This window comes from Pogoniulus pusillus, chromosome 17 (assembly GCF_015220805.1).
Source record: "Pogoniulus pusillus isolate bPogPus1 chromosome 17, bPogPus1.pri, whole genome shotgun sequence".
Lineage (NCBI taxonomy): Eukaryota > Metazoa > Chordata > Aves > Piciformes > Lybiidae > Pogoniulus > Pogoniulus pusillus.
Window position 1 is genome coordinate 8,316,050 of NC_087280.1, and position 21,817 is coordinate 8,337,866.

A 21,817-nucleotide genomic window follows, 5' to 3' on the forward strand; every position below is an offset into this window, starting at 1 on the left:
AAAAGAAAGATCTGAGATCCATAGAGTATCTTTTAAGTCCACAATCCATACAGCATTGACAGTGTTTCTTCAAAGCTTGACAGCAGATGAACTAGGAATTACTATATATAAGGCATGAGACTAACTTTTAAATTGTTTCCTTTTCTATAGAAAAATGGTTTTGAGCAATTCTGCATCAACTTTGTTAATGAAAAGCTACAGCAGATTTTTATTGAATTGACACTGAAGGCAGAACAGGTAACCAGACACTTATTAATAATATTTAAATTCATGAGCTATTGTTTTTTTAATTGGTGGAAAAAATGAGTTTTTTTCATCTGCTAATAATAAAATTTGTCTTGTTAAGCAAGATAAAAGAAAAATCACTCTGTTGCTGGCTACCCCTAAAACTGGAAACCCCATCAGCTACAAATATTTGTTCTGTGGCAGCGAGTCCCTTGTAGTGTGTGCTAATGCAAGTCATACCACTCTGCCCAGACATGCTGCATATTCTAACTCATTGGCAGCAGTGGAAAACTGTCAGTTGGCTCTGTCCCTCTGCTCTCTTGGGACACAACTTGCACTTTAACGGAAATACTTCTCTTAATTTTACATATATGAAGTTGATTACTGAAAATAAAGCAAAAATACTCCTGCAAGTATTTGTAGTTCTCTGCTGACAGTCTTAGTACAAAGTCTCACTTCACAGGAAAGGGAGCTTCTGCATGGGAGGGCAGACAGAATGCAGCTGAGACAAAGGCATTATGTGCAGTATGAGCTCAGGCCTGGCACAGACTTTAGGACCGTGTTTTCAAGAATGCGCATACACAGTTGCCTTTGTACAGAAGCAACTGATCATTGCAGTTGGGCACACAAATGACCTGCTGGGTGTCTAGCTGAAGTCATGTATGCAACTGGGTGGGTCCAATGTAATACAATGTTAGTTTGATTTCCCCCACGCCCAGTCAGTTTCTAGGTGTCTTTATGGTTACAGTAATTGTGTACGGAAATAAAAAGGAGAGCTGTGTCTCGATTTCATGCGCTTTTCTAGATGTGTTGCTTTGGGGGGTCTGATGGTTGATAAGCCTGTCACAATTGTAATTACAAAAATAGTTTAGGATATGGATGCCTAGGTGCACTGTCAGTGCTGTAAAGGTCCCTTTGTTACTATTTGCTAAGTGCTTTGACAATAAACGCGCTGATGAAACATTCCTGCACTTCTTAGTAAGTTCTCAAGGGCTATGAATGACAAAAGAATGTGTGGGGAGAACAGAGAATATCTCCTAGGCAGCAGAGCTGGATTTAACTGTCATTAAGGTAATTTCCCCCACCTCCCCCCGAGTCGTACCGTTGACAAGTATTTCTGAACGCGAGTAGAGCTGTGTTTATGTAGTGCACTGTAAACCTAGTGCTGCATCCGCGGTATGCAGCACTATTTGCATCTTTCCTTTTCCGTAACAGGAAGAGTATGTGCAAGAAGGAATTAGATGGACGCCAATAGATTACTTTAACAACAAAATAGTGTGTGACCTGATAGAGAACAAAGTGGTAAGTATTTAGAACAAACAGATGGATAAACCAACAAGATTTCTGTTTCTCTGAATTCTTTGGGCAGCTGCTTTGCCTTCAAGAACATTTCGTAGGAAAAATGCTGTAGTTCAGCCACTGAGTCATACCAAGCCTATATATAAATCTTACATAAGATGTCTTACAGGAGCTCTATGATATAAGATACACATTGTTTAAGATATCAGTCAAAAAGAGAACCATAAGATCTCACGATTGATGTGTGACTAAAAATGTAATGAAGGAAATATAAATTTTATTGCCCAAAATTTGTTACGAACTTTGTAATGTGTTACTGTGCATCAGATAAGGCTCCCTGTGTTCCTGGGAGATGTATTTCAGTTTGGGGAACCTACAGTACCAGCTTCCTTCTGAGGTACTGTCATGAGTTAAACCAGAACCAAGTAGAGAAGTAGTATTAGAGAAGTGTAGATAAAAGAATTTTTGTCTCTTTTCCACAGAACGTTTTACATCTTGAAGTCTTCATGCTCTAATTTGGAGAGGCAGCATATGTTTAGTTGTGTCTTTTGGACAGAAGTAGGATTTTTTTTCATGTAGTTCTTTGTCCTCATGTGAGGCAGGTAATTTTAACAGTACCTCAAACACTATAGCGATTTGCTCTTAAAGGCATATCAGCTTTTGCCCTTCTCCTACCTGTATCAGGATAGCTAGGAAGAAGATAGGATTTCTGTTAGAGTTTTAGCCATTTAGCTCTTCAGTTTGACAAACTATGGCACACTTAGTTCGGACATGGGTTTCTTATTTGGCTCAATGAGAGAGAGACTGTTGCTTTGTGAAGGAATTAAAAAATGAAAACAAATGTTGGGCAGGGCTGGGACTTTTTTGGTTTTGATTGGCAGTCGTCGTTTTCCCCATTGTTTCCCACTGTCACTATCATTATGCATGATAGCACTAAACTCCTTGCATGCCTTTTTTTTTACTGACCGGAGGCTTTAAAAGGAAGGCGTCAGGAGTATCTTGATTGCAAAGTGATGCATAGTTTCAGACTTAGAGTCCTTCCTACTTGTGTACAAATTCAGCTTTACTGCAAACTTCACTGATTGGGGGCGAATTCTTCTTCCTGGGTTTTTTGCTCTAGTGTTTTAAAAACAACTGTTTTACTGTTTGGGGGTTAACAGGCATCATAATTTCCCCCCACCCGTTCTTTCACTGTTTTTGATGTTCTTCTCCAATGCAATTAGAATCCTCCAGGAATTATGAGCATTTTAGATGATGTGTGTGCCACAATGCATGCAGTGGGAGAAGGAGCTGACCAAACACTGCTTCAAAAGCTCCAGATGCAGATTGGGACTCATGAACATTTCAACAGCTGGAACCAGGGGTTTATCATTCATCATTATGCTGGAAAGGTAATGTGGAAAATCATCACTGAATTCTGCATAACTTATTTATAAAGCAAAAGAACAGTAATGAAGGGAAAGGGGAAGCCCTGTAGCAGACTGTTTTGATTTGCAGTAGTCAGATTGCCCCAGGAAACCATGTCCTCCTTTAAGGGTGTAGGAAGCTTGGAGCAAGTGTGCTCTAACATAAGTCTTTTACATAGGAGAGGTGAGTCTGGGCCTTCCTATACTAACCAGAACTTAACAATTACTGTAACAAAGATGTCCCGTGCCTTTTATTAATTACAATCTTAATTGTTGGTTGTAGTGCTAGTAAGCTGAAAGTGGGACACAAAAATGATCCTGAGATGATGATATAACAGTAAATCTGGGAATATAACCTACAGTTCTCTATTCTTTGGGTACATTTGGCAGACTATTCATGATTTCCTGCAGTTACAGTTAATAATAGCAAATCCTTATTACGTAAAAATTCCTCAGTAAAATTCAGTACTAAATTCACTTCTCTCATGCTTTATTCACACTAGTTCCATAACAGTCTTTTTCACTGATTTTTGTTCTTTTAATTATATGGATGAAATCCCTTTGTTTATTGTGAAAGAGTTAAACTAATAATACACGCAATGAGTAGTGATCATTGTCATATCTCTTAGTTATACCAGAGCAATCAAAAAGAACAGCTACTCATGAAGGCAGAATTACAATTTTCTTTAATTATTGGGTTCTCAACTTACCACAAACAATCAATTTCCACCTTGGCCCAGGTATCTTATGATATGGATGGATTCTGCGAGAGAAATCGGGATGTTCTTTTCATGGACTTGATTGAACTCATGCAGAGCAGTGATTTGTACGTAAGCAAAACTTGCTTAAAGCTAGGAATAAGATGTTAGCTTAGATGGATGCAGAGGGCCTGACTTGGCTACTTCACAACTTGTGAACTCACTTGTATAACGGAGGAAATAAAACATTGCTGCGGTACCAAGGTATCGCTTGCCTTGTATTGACCTTCGTTTCCTGCAGTGTCAGAATCAAATAGTATAATGGCAGCCATGTGTTTTGGCCTCATACAAGGCTGTTGGTGATTTGGCATTCTCTTGGAACAGGCACTGTTTTAACAGATGGAGTAACAGTTTTTGATGCTGCATTTTAATCAATCGATGCGTGCGTTTCTTTGAGTCTAGAATTCTGGTATCATGTCTTCCAGTACTCACTAAAATAGCTCAATGGAAATACTAATCTTAAAATAGGTGTAACTCCAGATTAATAGAAATAGCTATGTATATTCTCAGCTATCAACTAATGCACCATATTCCTTGACATTCCTGCACCGAATTGTCTTTATTAATTCTTTTCTAGGCCTTTTATAAAGGCTCTGTTTCCTGAGAATCTTCAAGTGGACAAGAAGGGCCGTCCTACCACTGCAGGCAGTAAAATCAAAGTATGTCTAGCTTTACTGTGTTGGTATGTGCATATATGGACACCTCAATTAAAAAAAAAGGAATCACAGAATCCCAGAATGTCAGGGGCTGGAAGGGACCTCGAAAGATGATGTAGTCCAACCCCCCTGCTGCCAGAGCAGGATCACCTATACCAGATCACACAGGAATGAGTCCAGTGTCCAGTAAAGTAGTCTTTGGGTTTTTTTTACTGTCCAGATGTTTTAAAAGGTAGACATGAGGAGTATCTTGATTGCAAATGAACAGCATCACTGTTCGTTGGATGTTATGCTCAGCTGTGCTCTGCTGCAGTGAAGTTTCCAAATGAGCAGTTGATGGTAGTGAGAATAGTATTTGCATGTGTGTAATGAATGAGCCCCTTCACTCAACCACTTAATATCTACAATAAAGTACAGATAACTGGTCTCTTTATAGTGCAATGAAGTCAGCAGAAGTCTTTTTGCTGACCATAACGTGTCTTGTATAAGGCAGGAAGTGTTAGAAGGCAAGAATCTTTTTGGAGGCTGGTAAAATACACACTTAGATTATACGCTTGCAGACTCTGGAAATTGGTGTTATCAACCTTTTTCCTCATATTTCACCCAGTCAAGCAGTCAGGTTCACTTGATGCATTCCTTGTTACTCCGTACTTTTATTTAACAGTTTAACAGGACCTACTACTTGCTAATAAATTTTTCATGAGGTGCATATTATCTGAGGGTACTTTGGTTGTTTTGGAGAAAGACCAAAGTCAGCTGGATCCAGTTAAATGAATCATCAGCAGATAGTTAATAAAATTTAGAAGTCTCTGACAGGATTTACCCTGTTCAGCTCAGATTCTATTTCTTTCACTCAATTTTACAGAAACAAGCAAATGACCTTGTTGGCACCCTGATGAAATGTACACCCCATTACATCCGCTGCATCAAACCAAATGAAACAAAGAAGTCTCGAGACTGGGAAGAGAGCAGGTATGGATGAGCAGAGTATGTGCTGAGAAATAGTGCTACTAGTGAAAAAAGACAAAAACCCACAATCAAAACCCTCCCCCACTGAAAAAACACGAATGGGTAATGGTATGTCATACAGACGGAGAAATCTAGATCACACAGAATCACAGAATGTTAGGGGACCTCCAAAGATCATGTAGTCCAACCCTCCTGCCAGAGCAGAACTGTCAGAAGTTAAATTTTGCATGACTTCCTCTAAACTTTGAAGGTAAGCTGTGGTCACTTGGTCTAAACGAGCAGCTAATATATGCAGTTCTTAACTTTTTTCCTATATGCTTCTGAAATAATCAACATTTGCAAAACAGTAGCACAGTTGAGATATTAAAGACTGTTTTCTGTGTGATATTTGCACACCAAGTGCATCGTACATCAGTTCTAACTTTTGCTTTATGCTTTGAAATGCTTTATGCTGTTCTGTTAGGTAGCTAACAACCCAACAGGATGTCTGTATCTGCTTCTATGTATCAAACCTACTGAAAAAGTCTCTAAGGCTGATATATAAAGTCTAGATAAGGTTTCTTTCTCTTTTAAGAGAAACACTAGAATGTCATATTGGCTAGTTGTATAGACATTAAATAGAAGTGTAAATTATCAGTTTATTTTCTTCCCTCCAGTTTAAGACATCTCTAACTACATGACGCTTTATAGCATCATCTTCTTACCTGAAAAAAAATAGTCTTTCTTGCACCACTGAGGTAGGCAATTGGTACAGTATGGATACTGTGTGAGGTCCTAATATAGATAACACGTACTACTCTATACCAAATACTTTTGGTATTGGTAAAAGTGCTGGTTATTTTTATCACAGTGAAAACACTTGAATACACTTGCAAAGTCTGTTAAAAAGTGTTCTTGAGCATATCAACCACACTACAGAATTCACTTCGTGCCGTTTGGCATACAGACTAGCATGATTACATGCAGATGTAGAGCACATATAGAAGCCACAATTGGGACTGCACTTTAAAGTGTCATTTAGGTTCTTGGCCGTAAATGTAGACCTCCTTTCTCTAACTTTTCCACTCCTGAAAACCCTTCTGTGCAGGGCTTGGTTTTGCACTGAAACTAGGGACCAAAGGAGGAAAGTAAGTGATCCTGTAAAAAGTGTCTGAAACTTTTAAGTTAGTTGAAGGGCTTTTAAAAGCAATCATTTACATACTGAAAAACAGGCCTATTATTGTGGAAGGTGTTGCTAGGAAACCAATGAAACCAACAAAAACCTGGTCTTGAAAAGGAGCCATCTTGCAGGAAACCCCTTTTGGAGCAAAAATGGGCAAAAGATTTCTTCTTGTTTTCCCAAAATGAGGATGACGTTTGGCAAATGCAGCAGCTACTGGCAACAAGTGAAATAGGTTTGTGTGCTGTCGGACTTGTACACAAATGGAAGTAGTTCTTAAAATGACAATATTTACTCCTGTTTAAAAATTCTGACACTCTCTCCCATTTCAAACTATGATTCCCTAGATACTATGCCAGGACCTCACATAGGATACATATGCTGTAGCAGTTAGTGACATGTCTGGGGAAAGGATATTTATATGCATATGACAACTCAAGCTTAACGTTGTAGTTTCATGATTTGATTTTAAGGAAGCTGTGTTGAAGGAAATGTAAAGCGTAACTGAGTTTCTGTGATACTTTGCTGAATGTTGGTTTAGAGGGTTTTTTTGTTCTCTTCTGTGACCACAGTGCTCTATCATATTCATGCTGCCATAGTCAATGTGATGCGAGTAGTATATCTAATTAATAGCATGTTAGTAGCTGGTGAAAATGTTACTGGAAAAGGAAAAAACCCTTCACAAAGCCTGCCTTAGTTCATGCTCACAGAAGCCATGTCACTCCAGCTTTTTACTTAGCACCAAAACAGACTTTATGCCATCTAAACCTTGTATAATAACTTAGCTATTCAAAAAATGGGGGTGTTCTTGAAATTCTTGGTTTTGGTTCAAGTACTGGCACAGCCACTTGGACTTATAGTCAAAATTGCTGCATTAGCTGAATTCCCAGACCCTGACCTGCTTGAGGTTGATGCCTGGAGTGTGCCTTTTCTCAGAAAGAAAAGGAAAACCAGAAAAATGTCTCAAATTCTCTGTTGCTGGACACTAATACTGGCAGGACAGTAAGAAAGTGGGAGTAATCCTGTTGCTCCAGTGCATTATTCCAGATGTGAGCAGGAGAGAAAGCTATAAACAGGAAAACGTATTTTTGTCCACCAACGTTTGTACCAGAATTCTTGGAGTGAACACTGCAAGATTAAAATGTGCAGTATTCTTTATTATTAGTTAAAAGAGCAGTAGCTTCGCTTAGTAAAATACCTCTCATAAATGCTCTTTGAAAAGAAATAACTGAAGGGCTTTTGTCATTTGTAGCATAGGATTTTAAAAGCTTTTTTGCTTTATGAGTCATATGAAAAGAATGTCTTGGTCAAAGAAAGGGGAAAAAAATCAATGGGCAATACACTTCATTTTGAAATGTAATATTTCAGAACAGCTACAGAGAGAACACTGAATTAACCAAGATTTTTTTCAGGATTTGAAAAATCTTTGAAATTAGAGAAATGTTAAGCAAAACAAAATCACAGAATCACAGATGTCACCTTACTGGCTTTTTAAAAAGTGTACCTAAAAAAAGGCCCCTTGTATGCTTTTTGTTAAACATACAGAACTAAAACAGCAACATCTCTTGTATTTCTGACCAAAAGCTAAAGCTTCTAGAATTTGCCCTATAAAAGACCCACAGCAGAAGCCCCTGAACAGTGCTTTACAGAGTTAAAAACTGACATTGCCTCTTCCAGCTACATGACTTAGATGGGGAAATGAAGGAAATGTAAAGGAAAACAGCAAGAATCCTACATTGTTAAGGAAGCTAACTGAAATTGATCGATTAAATAGTAGACCACAGGAGCATAAAATGATGTACCGCAGCTCCAAAAGAAGAGAAGGTGACAAAAGGAAGCTTTTTTTTTAGATTCACGGAGGTATTTGTTCCCTCTTTAGAACCGAAGTGAATGTGTTTTGAATGAGGGAACTGTAATGGTGTGGGGATAATGATGTTTCAGTTAACATGTGCAGCAGAGCCCCTCCACAGCCATTAACACTTTATGTGGACTGGCAGTAGCTCAGTCTTTGTTTGCAATTAATGTATGCTATTAACAAGCTTACCACGTGCTTTGGCTGCTCTTGTGCCTATCTTCAAAGTCTTCGCAGCATAGCAAAATTGGGAGGAATGTTAGCTTTTCAGGAATCTATGTGCTTGGCTTTCTTATTTCTGATTCGTGTGCAATGGAAGTGTGGCATCTGGGGCTTTTTCCCAGCTATCAGATTTGGCCCTTTCTCCAGAACAATCAAAAAAGAGCTGCTGTGTGCTACTGCTGATACTTGAGCTATGTAAAAACACAGGTGAAATCTGCAATAATAGAACACAAACTTACCTTTCCACTCCCTCAGCTGCCAGCTGTGTAATTGTACAGGGAACAGTTACTTGTCCTGTTATGGATAATAATATTAGTTAACTAGTCTATGCATGAGTTTCTTAGGAGATGGGAAGTTAAACCAGGAAAAAGCGCTAAGGTAGGCTTGCTAAAGGTATTGTAGGCTACCTGCTGTGAATCTTTTTCTTACCATGCAGTGTGAGAGAACAGATTCACGTATCTGTGCGTGAATTTTGTAAGTCAGTAATCTTTAAACATAATATGGACTTTTAAGAATACCTCAATCCACAAATATGCTGAAATAAAATGGATTGTAAGTCTTGCATTGTTTTTGCCCACAGGGTAAAGCATCAAGTGGAATACTTGGGTCTGAAAGAAAACATTCGTGTGAGAAGAGCTGGTTATGCCTACAGGAGGGTTTTCAAGAAGTTTTTGCAGAGGTAGGATTATACTGATTTGAAGCATTTATTACAGCAGAGTTGTTTCTGTGATGAGGAGGAAAACAAGAAGTTCCAAGTTTTTCCATTCCCTTTTCTTTTTCCCCATTTACTTTTCTTGCTGATATTTGAAAATGTCTCTCATCTGGCTTTGTGTCTTTTAAAAATCTTTTCAGTTTTCAGTAGACTTACCTGAGACTTCAGTTCTTTTTGTAGTGCAGTTCAGAGGGCTGCTCAAAGGGTTAAGGGAACTTGGAGTTAGGAGCTACAGAGCCTCGAATCCTAAGTGTCTAGCTGCTAGTCTTTGTTTACACTGTTATTGCTCTAGCTCTTCCAACTCTTCCTTCCCTATGACAGAAAATAAGTCAAGAAATACAAGCCTGCCATTCAACCATTGCAGTGTGAAAAGTAACTTTATCTTAAATTGCTCTTTGTATCCTTCCACTGGTGTGTTCAAACAGCTGGGAATGGTTACAGCTCAAACCACCGCATCTGCTCACTGAATGGAAGCAAGTCAGAGCTAAGACCAGTCGTTTTTTCAGTGTCTTAGGACCAGCTGTTAAGATGATTAACTACCTCCACTAGCTAATGAAATCCTCTTAAATAAGAGCAATGTCAAGAGTTGCACAGCATTCACCTTCTGGGTTTTTTGAGAAAATTGAGCCATGCAGCTAGTAAGTGCTCAGACTGAACACAGGACAGTCAGACTCTGCTGGAAATGTGTCATGCTTGAGAATATGAAATGAAAAAAAAAATCAGTTGTTGCAGTGAGTGGAGTACAATTGATCAGTGCCCAAAACAAAGCCACTGATAGTACTTCATGGTAATACAGAGAACGTTCTAATTATCTAGTAACGGACGAGCCTAAAATGTTTTAAAGCATGGACTCAGTTTTCATTATGCAACAATATTGAAGATGATGAAGAAAAAGGGGTTTAAGCCCAGATTAATATGTTCTTCAGGTTCCATGACTTAATGCAGTCTGTTGCTGAGGCAGAGTAACAGCTTAATAGTGTGTATTAAATCCAGCCTCCACAGCTGTTGAGCTGGTCTAGCAAAAGCTGCCTGAGAAGGCTGCACAAAGGAAAACTACGTGGTACTTCTCTAAGGTGGACAGATTTCTACACTTCACTTTATATGTAGAGATCCACAGGCCACCAAAGCCATTCTTTAGGGGATTCATCCATTTATTTCATTTGAGTCATGTTAAATTTGAGATTTTGTTACAGGTAAAACTCTTCCTTGAACCTTTCTATTCACAGTTCCCTAGCATCCAGAACAAGCTCTATTCTGACACCCTGAGTCAGTGTGAGTAGAAGTGGGCTGAGACATGGGATGGACAGGAAGTGCATGCTTGTACACTCGTTTTGATGGGGCGTTCCTTGGCAGCTCCATGTAAGTGGAGTTTTCTGGGCTGAATGGACTTCTATGTACAAAATTTACATTTGCATGCAAAAAGCCACAGCCACTGAGAAGGCCTGTGTGTTTCACAGCATAACCAACCCAAAAGCTGAACTCCATACTCCTGTATTTAGACACACTGTGAATTTATAATAGGATGGGGGCAGTCATGACTTGAAGCAATTTAAAATATGTTTAGTACTTGTGCTGAAATCCTAAGATCAAATTACACAAACAGGTAAAACCTAGAATAGATGAATAGGGATGTGGCCAGTGTATGGGAAGCATGCACAAGTACATTAGAGGAAAGTGCTACTTCTGAACAGCACTGAACAGCGATAGCATTTTCACATTAGCAAATTGTGCAATTCTTAATTGGTGCATGGTATGGAGTAATGTATTTCTTCTGCCCTGCAGATGTGTCACACCAGTAAAACATACAAAGTTAATTTGAATGTGTGCAAAAAGGAGAATTGAAAATCTATTGAGAGGTTTTTTACTTATATTAAAAGCTGTTAAAGAATTCTTCCCCTGTGCCCTCCTCTACAGCTGAATTGTAGGAAAGGATTTAGGACGTGCTGAAATGTAGTGTCAAACTTTTGTGTGGAAGGTAGCAGTTTCAAATGCCTTCATTAACATCAACTTCTTCAAAATCAGACTTGCTTAGACCCACCTGTACCACTATGTCAACCTGCAAAAGAGGCTGTTGATTAAATAAGCTGGATGTTACTTGAAACCTAGCAGAGTTGTACGTTATCCTATAATATACCAGTAAATTAAACATAGCAATGTACATACTATCCATAGGCATAGTATGTTTAATATGCTTTGATATTTAATATAAGAGCTACTTTGTTACACCATCATCTACAGTACAGGAGCATTGGTTGACTAATAATAGATTTGAACACAGCAGCAGCAGACCCTTTGGAATCCTACTGAATTATTCAGTAGTTAGCTTTCCCTTTTCATGTGCTTGCTATTCAGAGGTGTTTGGGGGTTGCAATATGTTCTTTTGTCATTGTTTGCTATTTTTCTTTTTGTGGTGTTGTTATTTAAGTTGCATGACGTTGTTTCTGCTTCCTGGCTGGATAACATTTTAGATGTGACAAGAATGAGTAATGAATGTTCCCTTGATGAATTTTCTAACAATTCCTTGTGTCCTTTTTGAGAGCATTTTCTTAGGGGCTGCTTAAACATTAAGAAACAACAACTTGGGAATTGCAGCAAACTGAACTCCATACTTAATCCCTTTTGTCATTGGTTGAATGATTTTACTAATAAGCATGTTGTGAAAAAAAAATTACAGAGTAATGGACATGAAAGATTTCAGGGTGAATATTTATCTGTTCTCTGGTCCCATTGTCATACGAGTCTAAGTAACTGCTGTTAAAGAAGTTATTTACCTGTAGAGATGCTGAAGCAGCTAAAGCTCATCAGTGCTTCTTGGTGGGCAGTGGAACAAGGTAGCTTTGTTACTCCAGCCTGGCAGTTCCAAAAGCTGAAGACAGGCCAGAAAAAGTGGTCAGTTTAAAAAGGGTTGCAGCCTGGCATCCACTCAAGGCTTAAAGAGGATAATGTGTGACTCACTTCTTTGTATCAAAGATGTGTTATTTTAGCACTTTCCTGTCTCCTTCCCTAGCCCTGTGTGGTCAGTTCCCAGTGTTCTCTCTAGGTAGCACCAGCACCATTACATCTTTCCTCTTGTACCAGAGGCATTCTGGGATAAAGACAAGAATGGCTCCTTGCTAAACGCAGATCAGCTGTTGAACAGGTGGTTTAGGAGCATGAGCTGGCCACTTGCTTGGAAACAGAGGCAGCCTTTGTAAGAATAAGCAGGCAGAGAAGGCTTAAACAGAAATTGGCCGTGTGGTTGAGAGTGAATCTAGAATACCAAGGATACAGGTACTTAAATTTGGACCAAAAGTCATTACTTGTAAATAATCCTTGCCATAGAGTTCAGGAGAGCATAGCAAAGCTTTCTATAACTAGCTACTGCAGTTGCCAAATAGTAACTTAGCATCTGGAAACTCCTGGGTGCTCTTGCCCTCGTTGTAGTAGTTTGGTCTGGCTAAACAAGTAACATCTAAACACTGTGCATTTTGGCACACTTCAGGCTTCTCAAGTCCTGCTAAAATTGTTAGTGCTTCCCCCAGGGTAACACCAAGAGTCAGTGGCATTCTGCTGCTGCTGTTTCATACTAGGTTTTAATCTCTTCTTCTTGGTGGTTAAGGTATGCCATTCTGACTAAAGCAACCTGGCCTTCCTGGAAAGGAGAGGAGAAACAAGGAGTTCTCCATCTGCTCCAGTCAGTCAACATGGATCCTGACCAATACCAGCTTGGAAAATCCAAAGTCTTCATCAAAGCTCCAGAGTCTGTAAGTGTAGCAGAACATGATTTTTTTAAATAGGAAACTGCTTTGCTGAAATAAAAGGCTTGCATGCTCAGAAGCAGCACATTACAGCTGCTGAAGTGGGAGAATCATAAGATATACAAGTCAAGCTGGGCAGGTCTGTCACAGGTGCCTCAAGAGCATACAGAGATTGGGGCACTTTATAATGGGTGCTGTATGTAAGGATCCTGCATGATTTTGACACTGATATAAGGAGCATTAAGTGCATCAGAAAGAGGAGACTGAATATGAATATGCTTGTGTGTCAGGTTGCAGTGGGTGACATTTGATCAGAGAATTTGTCACAGGAAGGAATATCATGGCATTAGAACATATCTGACCATTATTGCAAGAAAATATGTCTCCTCTCAGTATAACAACTACTGATGAAAATGGAATAGTGCCAGCTATGGTATGGATGTTAATACATCACTTGATAAATCAGTGTTCCAGAGTGACTGCAGCCCAAAATCCCATTTAAAGAGAACATTAGGGAGGCATCATAATGTGTTTTATCCTGTGGCTGCTAACATGCACAAAGTTCTGTTGGCAAAAAGTGTTTTTACGTCAATTTTGAAGAAAATTGTTGATTCATATCTCTTGGTATCAAAGACAATCATCTCTCATATGACTATCTTAGGTTATATTACTTTGGAGGAGTATATTTTAGATGGTCAATGAAAGTACTTCTTTCCACTAAAGACTATTTGTTGTGGCTGATCAGAGGAGTGTGAGGGGAGATAAATATTTTAGGAAAAGAAAACATGTGCAGTATTTTTATTTTGTACTTTAACTCAGTGTCTTCACTGAGCTTCCTCAGTTGCAGGTGCTAGATTATTTGTCATTGAGCTTTTGCAGTTAGCATTATTGTTGGAGAAATCAATGGTGAGTATTCATGAAAGACAACATCAATGTTGTTACTCTAACATCAATTGCACAAGGGCTTGATTATGGCTTGCTGAAGCTGAGGAAGTTTTTGCATCAGGAGCACTCAGGCCTGATGCAAAACCTCATCTAATGCTTGCGTGTTGTGAAGATGCCTTTTTTTTTCCAGTAAGTTTGCTGTAGATGGAAAGTTGCCAACCATGAAATAAGGGTTTATGGGTGATGGAAAGAAGGCTTCGTTATTTTCATTTCCATCAAACACCTGAATAAATAACTCTGCACAAGAGCAAGTGAGGTTCTGTGGAAATGGCTTGCACTAGATCAAGTTTCGTTTTTATAGATCAATATGAATGAGGTTGTTTAGGGCAGCAAATTAAAAAAGGATCCTGAAGCCCAGGTTGGCTTCCTCATTTACCTGATCTTAGTAGTGTTGTCTCTTGAAAGCTTGAAGCAAAGTCCTTAAAATCTTAAACACACAGAAAAAGGAAATAAGAAGGAACAGTCATGTCAGTGGGCTGATTTAATACTGTAACTGCTGTCCAAATACTTGGGCTGTATCCTACAATAATTGTGAAGTAGTTCCAATAATGTAGATCTTTTAGTGGGGCCTGGGAAATGCTCAAAAAGTTTCTCATTTCCCTTTCGATAAATCAGCATTTTCTCTTGAATTCTGATAACACTTTAAACCCCAAGATGTTACTATGTCATACTGAAATACAAGATCATTGCTGTAAATCCTGCATCCAGTTGACAGACTTCACTGCTGAGGAAAAATCAAGCCAATGGGCACAAGAGTGTGGAACTCAGACAGGATAGAAGGTTGCACAGGTCCCCATAGACATGGGTAGCGTTCTGGCAATAGCAGTACAGATTTTGGAGAATGTCAATATGGAGGCTGGATGGGTACCCAGTGGAGAACCTTGAGCTGTATCAGTAGAGTTATTTCAGAGAGAATCCATATTGCTGGGGATGAACAGTAATGGGTAAACTGGTAGGAGCCATAACCACTCAAGCGTCAGATTTCTTCCAGAAAATCTTCCCTTAACACTCGAATCCCAGGCCCCATAGTTGTGGAGGCACCAACTCGGATCTAGAGTGAAATGCACTGAAAAGTAAAACATAGTTTTTTCTTGAACTTCCACTGTAACATGTTTGACCCATTAATTTGTCTCTTTGTACAGCTATTTTTATTAGAAGAGATGAGAGAGAGGAAGTATGATGGATATGCCAGGGCCATCCAGAAGGCCTGGAGGAAGTATGTGGCCAGAAAAAAATACGTACAGATGAGAGAAGAAGGTAGGTTGTAATGTCTGACAATCGACATTTCACACATGGTTTCAGCAACAGAGAGTGCCACAAGAGACAAAGGAAATATCTCCTTCTCCAGAGCAAACTACTGCATTGCTGATGACCATCTATGACTGACTGACAATTGTTGGAACTTTTAAGGTACCAGTGATGAGGCTGGCTGCTCTGCATGCATGGATTTCTTGGACTACCCCTGGTTTACTCTTACAACAAAGCTAGACTGTGTAGGACAGAGATCAAAGATGTTTCAGGGGAAGCAAAAAAGGAAATGTTTCCCACAGTTACACAGAACCTGCTTTGTCTGTAGTTGATACAAATTGATCCAGTGACTGTATTGCTTAATTGCACATGGGACCTGGGTAATGTCAATGAGCAGCATTCTGGGTTTGGACAAGTTAATATTTAATTTCCAGTGAGAAATTCCTTAGTTCCAGAAGTGCTCCTGATTAATCAGAATGACTGAGCTTATCATTAGGCATGAATATAATAATCACACGGCTCTTTATAAAAAGCATTAGAGGCAGTGCATTGATATTTTTTCTGTATTGTAAATAATTTTGTTATCAGTTATTCCTGAAAAGTTCTAACTGAAACAGCTCTTTCAGATCATAGACTTAGAAAATTCAGTCCATACTGTTAACTGATATTTTCTTTGTTTTTCTATTCAAGCATCAGATCTGTTGCTGAACAAGAAAGAGAGAAGGCGCAACAGCATTAACAGGAATTTTGTGGGAGATTACATAGGCATGGAGGACCATCCAGAGCTACGTCAGTTTGTGGGCAAACGCGAGAAGATTGATTTTGCAGACACTGTAACTAAATACGACAGACGGTTTAAGGTGGGCTTAGGAGCAACATCCACTAATGATTAGTTCTGCTAGGCACTTACTGATGTCTCCACCATCCGTTAACAGAAGCTCTGTGATGCTAGTGTCACACCATCTTGAAAACATGTCTTTGACTTAAAACACATAAGAAAGGAGTTACAACCTTGTCGGTAGAACACTGCCATTATCAAACCTCTTCTGCTAGGATGAAGCCTTTAACAGGACTCGCTGGGCAGAAAAATACATTAGTTAGGAAATGGGAAACAAAATTGCTTTTCCATCCTGTGCAATCCGACTCCAAAGTCATGTGGTTTGTCACATCAGTATTTTGTTTTCATTTCACAGACTAACAGTATTGCCCCAGTTCCCAGTATATAACGTCTCTTTAGAACAGCATCACAACACAAGAGCACTGATGTCCCCAATTTTGTGTTTCAGAGTGTGAAGCGAGATCTTGTCCTCACTCCAAAGTGCATATACCTGATTGGGCGTGAGAAGATAAAGCAGGGTCCAGAGAAGGGCCAAGTGAAGGAAGTCTTAAAGCGAAGGATGGAAGTGGAGAGAATTCTTTCTGTTTCTCTAAGGTAAGTCAGTACCTAGAAAATACCTTTCAATTGCAGTAAGTGTTACAGTAGTAAATGCTTTTGTTTGTAGGCAGTACACAAACATTTTCTGTCTAGTTGTTGAAATGCTCCACTGACATTGGGTCTCTCCTATCCAGTGAGTCCCCCAAAATGTATTCTGTGAAGCATATATTCACCATGTATAAGCACATTCTAGTAAGTTTTGGCTTAAGCTTCATGTCACAGAATATAAAAGTACACCTTGTGTGTATCCACTGTTTCCTAAAGGGTTGTTCTCTCTCTGGTGAGCTACTAAACCCTTTCTTTCTAGCTGGATTTCATACCACTTCTGTTGACTCAACATCAAGCCAGTCCCAGATTGCAGGAAATATCTGAGGTGTTCACAGACAGCTGAAAACACAGCTAGGTGAACAAACCCAGGAAGAATCTGTCCATGAGACCAGTGTATTCTTGCTTATATAATTTAATTCCTTTGAGGATGAGTCAGCCAAGTCTCTGGATACTTCTGCATTTGTTATTGCAGTTTACCAGAGCTGCAATACAGTAAATTACTCCAGGGTAACAAGTGAGCTTTAAATACTGAAATAAATTACACAACAAATGTACACTTTTCATATATGCTTAGAAAAAAGCCCAGGAATCATCTCACAGATGTTATCCAGTACTTAAGCAGAGGAAATTTAATTTTTTTTCAGAACTTCAAGATTAGGTAAAGGTCTGCAAGAAGTGTCTGCTCACAGTACCTTTTTCAAAACCTGTGGCTTATTTACTGCGTACCTTTAAAGCAAAAGCTGCAACAAAATAACTATACAGGTTAAAGATGAGAGTGGAATGTTTTTAGTTACTGCACGTTTGGACTGTGAGCTGTGCAAGCCTTGAACAGATTGCAGACAGATGCTTAAAGCGGGCCAGTAGCATTCCACAGACACAGTCACATTGAATCAGCTAAAAGAAAGGCTGCCTGCCAAGTTAGTGAAAGCTGTCACACTCCTCACATGTAAATAACAGTTCCACAGAACCTTCTGAAGCAAAACACAATGTGCTTAGCTCACAGGAAATATGCATGTTATGTCTAATAATGTTTTGAACTTTGCTTACTGATTCTATTTTATTGTAAAAGCCATCATGTAGATTCAGAACTACAGCCCATCAAACTGTCCAGGTATTCCTCCAAACCCAAACCATAAAAAACCTATGGGGACAAGAGGGCTTTCCCCACTTGCCATGTTGGTATGGCCTGATTCAAAACGGGTCTTAATCTGAGCAATCTCTTAACTCTGAAGTTGCTTAGTAGAAATATAACACTCTCGCTTCAGAGGCTGTCAAAGGTACTGCTTCTCTCAAATCTGAAACAAGAGTTAGCACTTGTAACAGTCTGCAATTAGTGAAACTAGAGTGAAAGCATCATTTAGTACATGTATTACCTTATTACCTACTATATTTTTGGGAGAGGAAAGAACAAATAAACCAAAATATATATACACCCATACACAAACCTCCAAAGGAGTTTTTCAAAGGTCAGAGCAAAAACTGTATTGGCTCTTAACTTGCATTCTCTCATGTGTTTTCAGAACTCATTTATCATCCCTATAGTTCACATTTTCCACATCTCTAACATAATTGAATTCTGATTGGTTTGGAAGTGAACCTTCAAATGGGTTACAATCATATTTTCATACCTGATGGTCAAGAACACTTCTAGCAGCATCAGGAAACTGCATACAAAGGTACTCACAGTCTTAGAGGGAGTTGTAGTCTCCAGTAACCAGGTGAAAAGTGAGGATCAGAAAGCTAACTCTGTACCCTTCTTTCAGATTAATAGTCTGCAAACAGGCAAATCAGCTGGGAGGACCATGACCAAGGTGGAGAGCTGTTGATTGATAGGTAATTAGGGTCAGAAAAACAGTGATGAGGGCAAATAGGCCTAATTTTCTCTAACAGAAGGCTTTTTTTTTTCCTGAGCGGAATGTTCTTGGAGTTCCTTACGTGCTATAATTAATTTAGTTTTGGAGTTACTCTGAAATGTTGAAGCAATAGTTTATAGATTAAAGTGAGATATTGTCACCTTCTTTGTGAGAAGTATGGCTATGCAAAACATTGAAAGAAACCATTTCTTAGTAACAAGCATGTAACTTCGTCTTGCCCTTCACCTGTCTTCCAAAGCAATCTCCCTGGTTTTCCACAGCCTTAAGCACTCCAGTGTAGATGTTCACACCTCCGAGTTCTGTATGCTGTTTTTACAGAAAAAGCATTGAAAGCTCTTAAGAAATATTAATTTTAAATATAACAGGATTTGAAATTAAACAGGGAATTGATACTTGACAGGCAGTGTGCTTCTGTCAAGCAGGATTTTTTTATTGAAGCGATGGGATACAGGAGAATCTCTTCCCGAGTCTGTATCACCTGAATCTCAAACGAGCTAAGTTTTTGTAGCTCCAAAACATGCATATCCATGACATTTCCAAGAAACAATTAACACATCCATCGTTTTTCCAATAACTCATTATCATAGGTTAACACATTTTCCACCTGCCTCCTCCCATGCCTACTATAGTCCTTAAGTGGTCCTTTAAGGACCTCTGGTGGTTGGTTGGTTACTTCCTATAGTCTTCATCACCAGTTTTACTGTTGAACTTAAATCTTCCTCATCCTTTATTCCATTTGTAATCAGAGATCAATCCCAGACTGTTCAGCCTTGTATTTCTACTCTGGAAATTAGCTCCTCTCACAGGATTACCAAATGCTTACATATATTGTTGCTGATTGTGCTGTGGGTGGTAATTTTCCATGAGGCTAAAGCTGAAGTTATGCTTCAGAAAGGTCCATTTCTCCAGAGAGAAATGCAAAATGAGAGTACCTTTTTCCTGTAGTAGGTGATATCCAAGGTATTGAAATAAATTGTCATTATAAAATGGTATTTTCTGATAAAAGCAGTAACAGCAGAAGATGACCAACCACACTGACAAAGGAGCAGAGAAGCTTGGCTCCCTGCATGAACTACCATGAAAATGAGCTACACATTTTCTGCCAGGAATACTTAACTAATTTCCAGCTAATGCTCCTTTCTTCAGTGGCTGTTATCCATTTGCTGAAATATTGTGCTGCTGATATGATAACTGTTTTGTGTCATGAGATTAAGTAATTCTCAGGTCCACACAGTTGTCTAAAGCCCTGTGCTGTCTCTTCTGCTAGCCACACTTTCCTGCACTAGCTATGCCTCAGATGGCTGTGTGAGGATTTACAAGTAAGGGATGCACAAAATGAATTTACCAGGGGAGGTCAGAGGGTGGATTCTAGCATGAGGGCAGGAACAGAAATGCTTATGAAAAGAGACAGGAAAGGCTGCCCCTTCTGACAGCACAACAATGTTAAGTTGAATTAAACTGATTATGAAATCACACATAAAAATAGAAGTTTCTTGTGGGTGGCTGCTGAAGGGACAGTCCCCTCCCTCTGTCATTATGCTTCCATCATTTTCTTGTGCTCCATCTAAGCATTGTGCCCCCATACAGTGACCTGGTTCTGTAAGTTCAGATGGGATGGGCTGAGCTTCAGAATATTAGTTTCTTATGGAAATCCTATGGTTGCTTATATACTATTCAAGTCAGGAAGTAAGGGGAGGAGCCATGGCCTCTATTTTCAGGTCTTGAGCTTTCTTTGAAAAGCTCTGTTTATACCTTTTTGTGGAGAAGATGCAGAAGCAGACAGGCACTATAGTTACAGCTATGACGTGTCAGCCTGCTGTTAAAAGGACGAACAAGACGCATATAAACAACAGCGTGCTGGAACAAGAGTAATCCTGGCTAGGAGTGACAGAACTGTTCTCTAGAGGCTCTCTGGAAGAGGTCTTGCAGATTACTGACTTGGGTATTGTTTTCTTTGAAGTGGTTTGCAGCATTCTCAGCAGGTGTAAATAGGAGTTGAGCCAAAGGTGATTATGGAACCCAACATGTGTGAGCTTTATACTGTGTTAAACTAGTCCAATCTAAAGGCAGAGGAAATTCTAGATTTGCTTGCTTTTGGGTTTCAATCTCCATTTAGCAACTTTAAACTTTGCAATTCACATGCAATCACAAGTTTTGCCCTTATTGAAGGGGTGGACAGTAATTGTAAGTTTAGTAGCACATATTTTTTTTCTAACAGTAACCACTCTAAAATGATCAAGTAATATTCTTGTCTCTCAGAAGGGATTGTTTCAGGCATTCCATTATCAGCTTCTGGAGAAAAAACAAACCAGAAAACTATTCTCAGACAGCAAGACTCTGGAATTGATGCTGCTTGGAATTTCTTGCTGTTTTAAAAAGTAACCATAAGTAGTTCACAAATGTCATTGTAATGCTGTCTGTATTTGCTGATGAAATTTTAATCTGGATGGTATATGCTGTGGTTTCTTTTCAGCACAATGCAGGATGACATTTTCATTCTACATGAACAGGAATATGATAGTCTGCTGGAATCAGTCTTCAAAACGGAGTTTTTAAGCCTCTTATCAAAGCGATTTGAAGAGAAAACCCAAAGAAAACTACCTCTGAAATTTAGCAATACGTGAGTTGCTTTTTTTTCCTGTGGGCTTTTATGAATAAAATATTCTTTATTCTTGTCACCAGGGCAAATGAGTGAATGCTCCTTGGTGAGTTTCTGACACTGTGTTTTAAAATAATCAGCAGCAGCAGGGTGAAAAGCTGATGTGCAAGGAAACCAGACCTTCTGAGTAGCTTATCACAAGAACAGGCTAGGATTGTACCTTGGTCATCTGCCACTTTTCCACTGTGTGCATGGGGGAGTTGTCTTCATTCTACTGAACATCAGGCTTAAGGGTCTGCAGCTTCATGCTGCCAAGTAGCTCCATGCCAGGAGAGCTGTAGCCCCACAGCAAGGGCCACGCCAGCCACTGCACAACTAATGTGCAGCCACGATGCAAGCTCTCCATCCTGGTGATAGATCTATCTCCTGTCATGGGAAGGGAGCATCCTCTTCCAGCTCCTTAACCAAGGAGTAGAAGCACCAAGATGAAGAGTCTGAAACGCAGTTCTGGAGACATAATGTAACAGTCTGAACTACTGGTTTGTTGTGTGGACAGAGAACTTGCAGGGTGGAAGGCTAATTCCAAAGGCACCTCATTAAGTAAATAATTTGGGAACATCTTTTAGAAACAAGCCTGAAAAGCTACAGAACATTTGATGTGCATTTTGGCTGC

General features: G+C 39.3%; 1 protein-coding gene across 4 annotated transcripts in view; it reads left to right on the forward strand.

Annotated features, from left to right (window-relative positions):
- Positions 1–21,817, forward strand: part of MYO1E (myosin IE) — an 81,155-nt gene that overhangs the window by 48,329 nt on the left and 11,009 nt on the right. For all 4 annotated transcript variants that reach the window (XR_010305348.1, XM_064157503.1, XM_064157502.1 and 1 more), the window contains exons 12-23: positions 151–237; positions 1,441–1,527; positions 2,748–2,915; positions 3,671–3,756; positions 4,266–4,347; positions 5,210–5,316; positions 9,127–9,225; positions 12,857–13,001; positions 15,083–15,197; positions 15,879–16,048; positions 16,475–16,620; positions 21,019–21,165. Coding sequence is in view for 3 of the 4 variants with exons in the window: in XM_064157503.1 (XP_064013573.1) it covers positions 151–237; positions 1,441–1,527; positions 2,748–2,915; positions 3,671–3,756; positions 4,266–4,347; positions 5,210–5,316; positions 9,127–9,225; positions 12,857–13,001; positions 15,083–15,197; positions 15,879–16,048; positions 16,475–16,620; positions 21,019–21,165 (1,439 nt within the window). In the remaining variant the exon portion in view is untranslated. The remainder of the gene's footprint in view (positions 1–150; positions 238–1,440; positions 1,528–2,747; positions 2,916–3,670; positions 3,757–4,265; positions 4,348–5,209; positions 5,317–9,126; positions 9,226–12,856; positions 13,002–15,082; positions 15,198–15,878; positions 16,049–16,474; positions 16,621–21,018; positions 21,166–21,817) is intronic.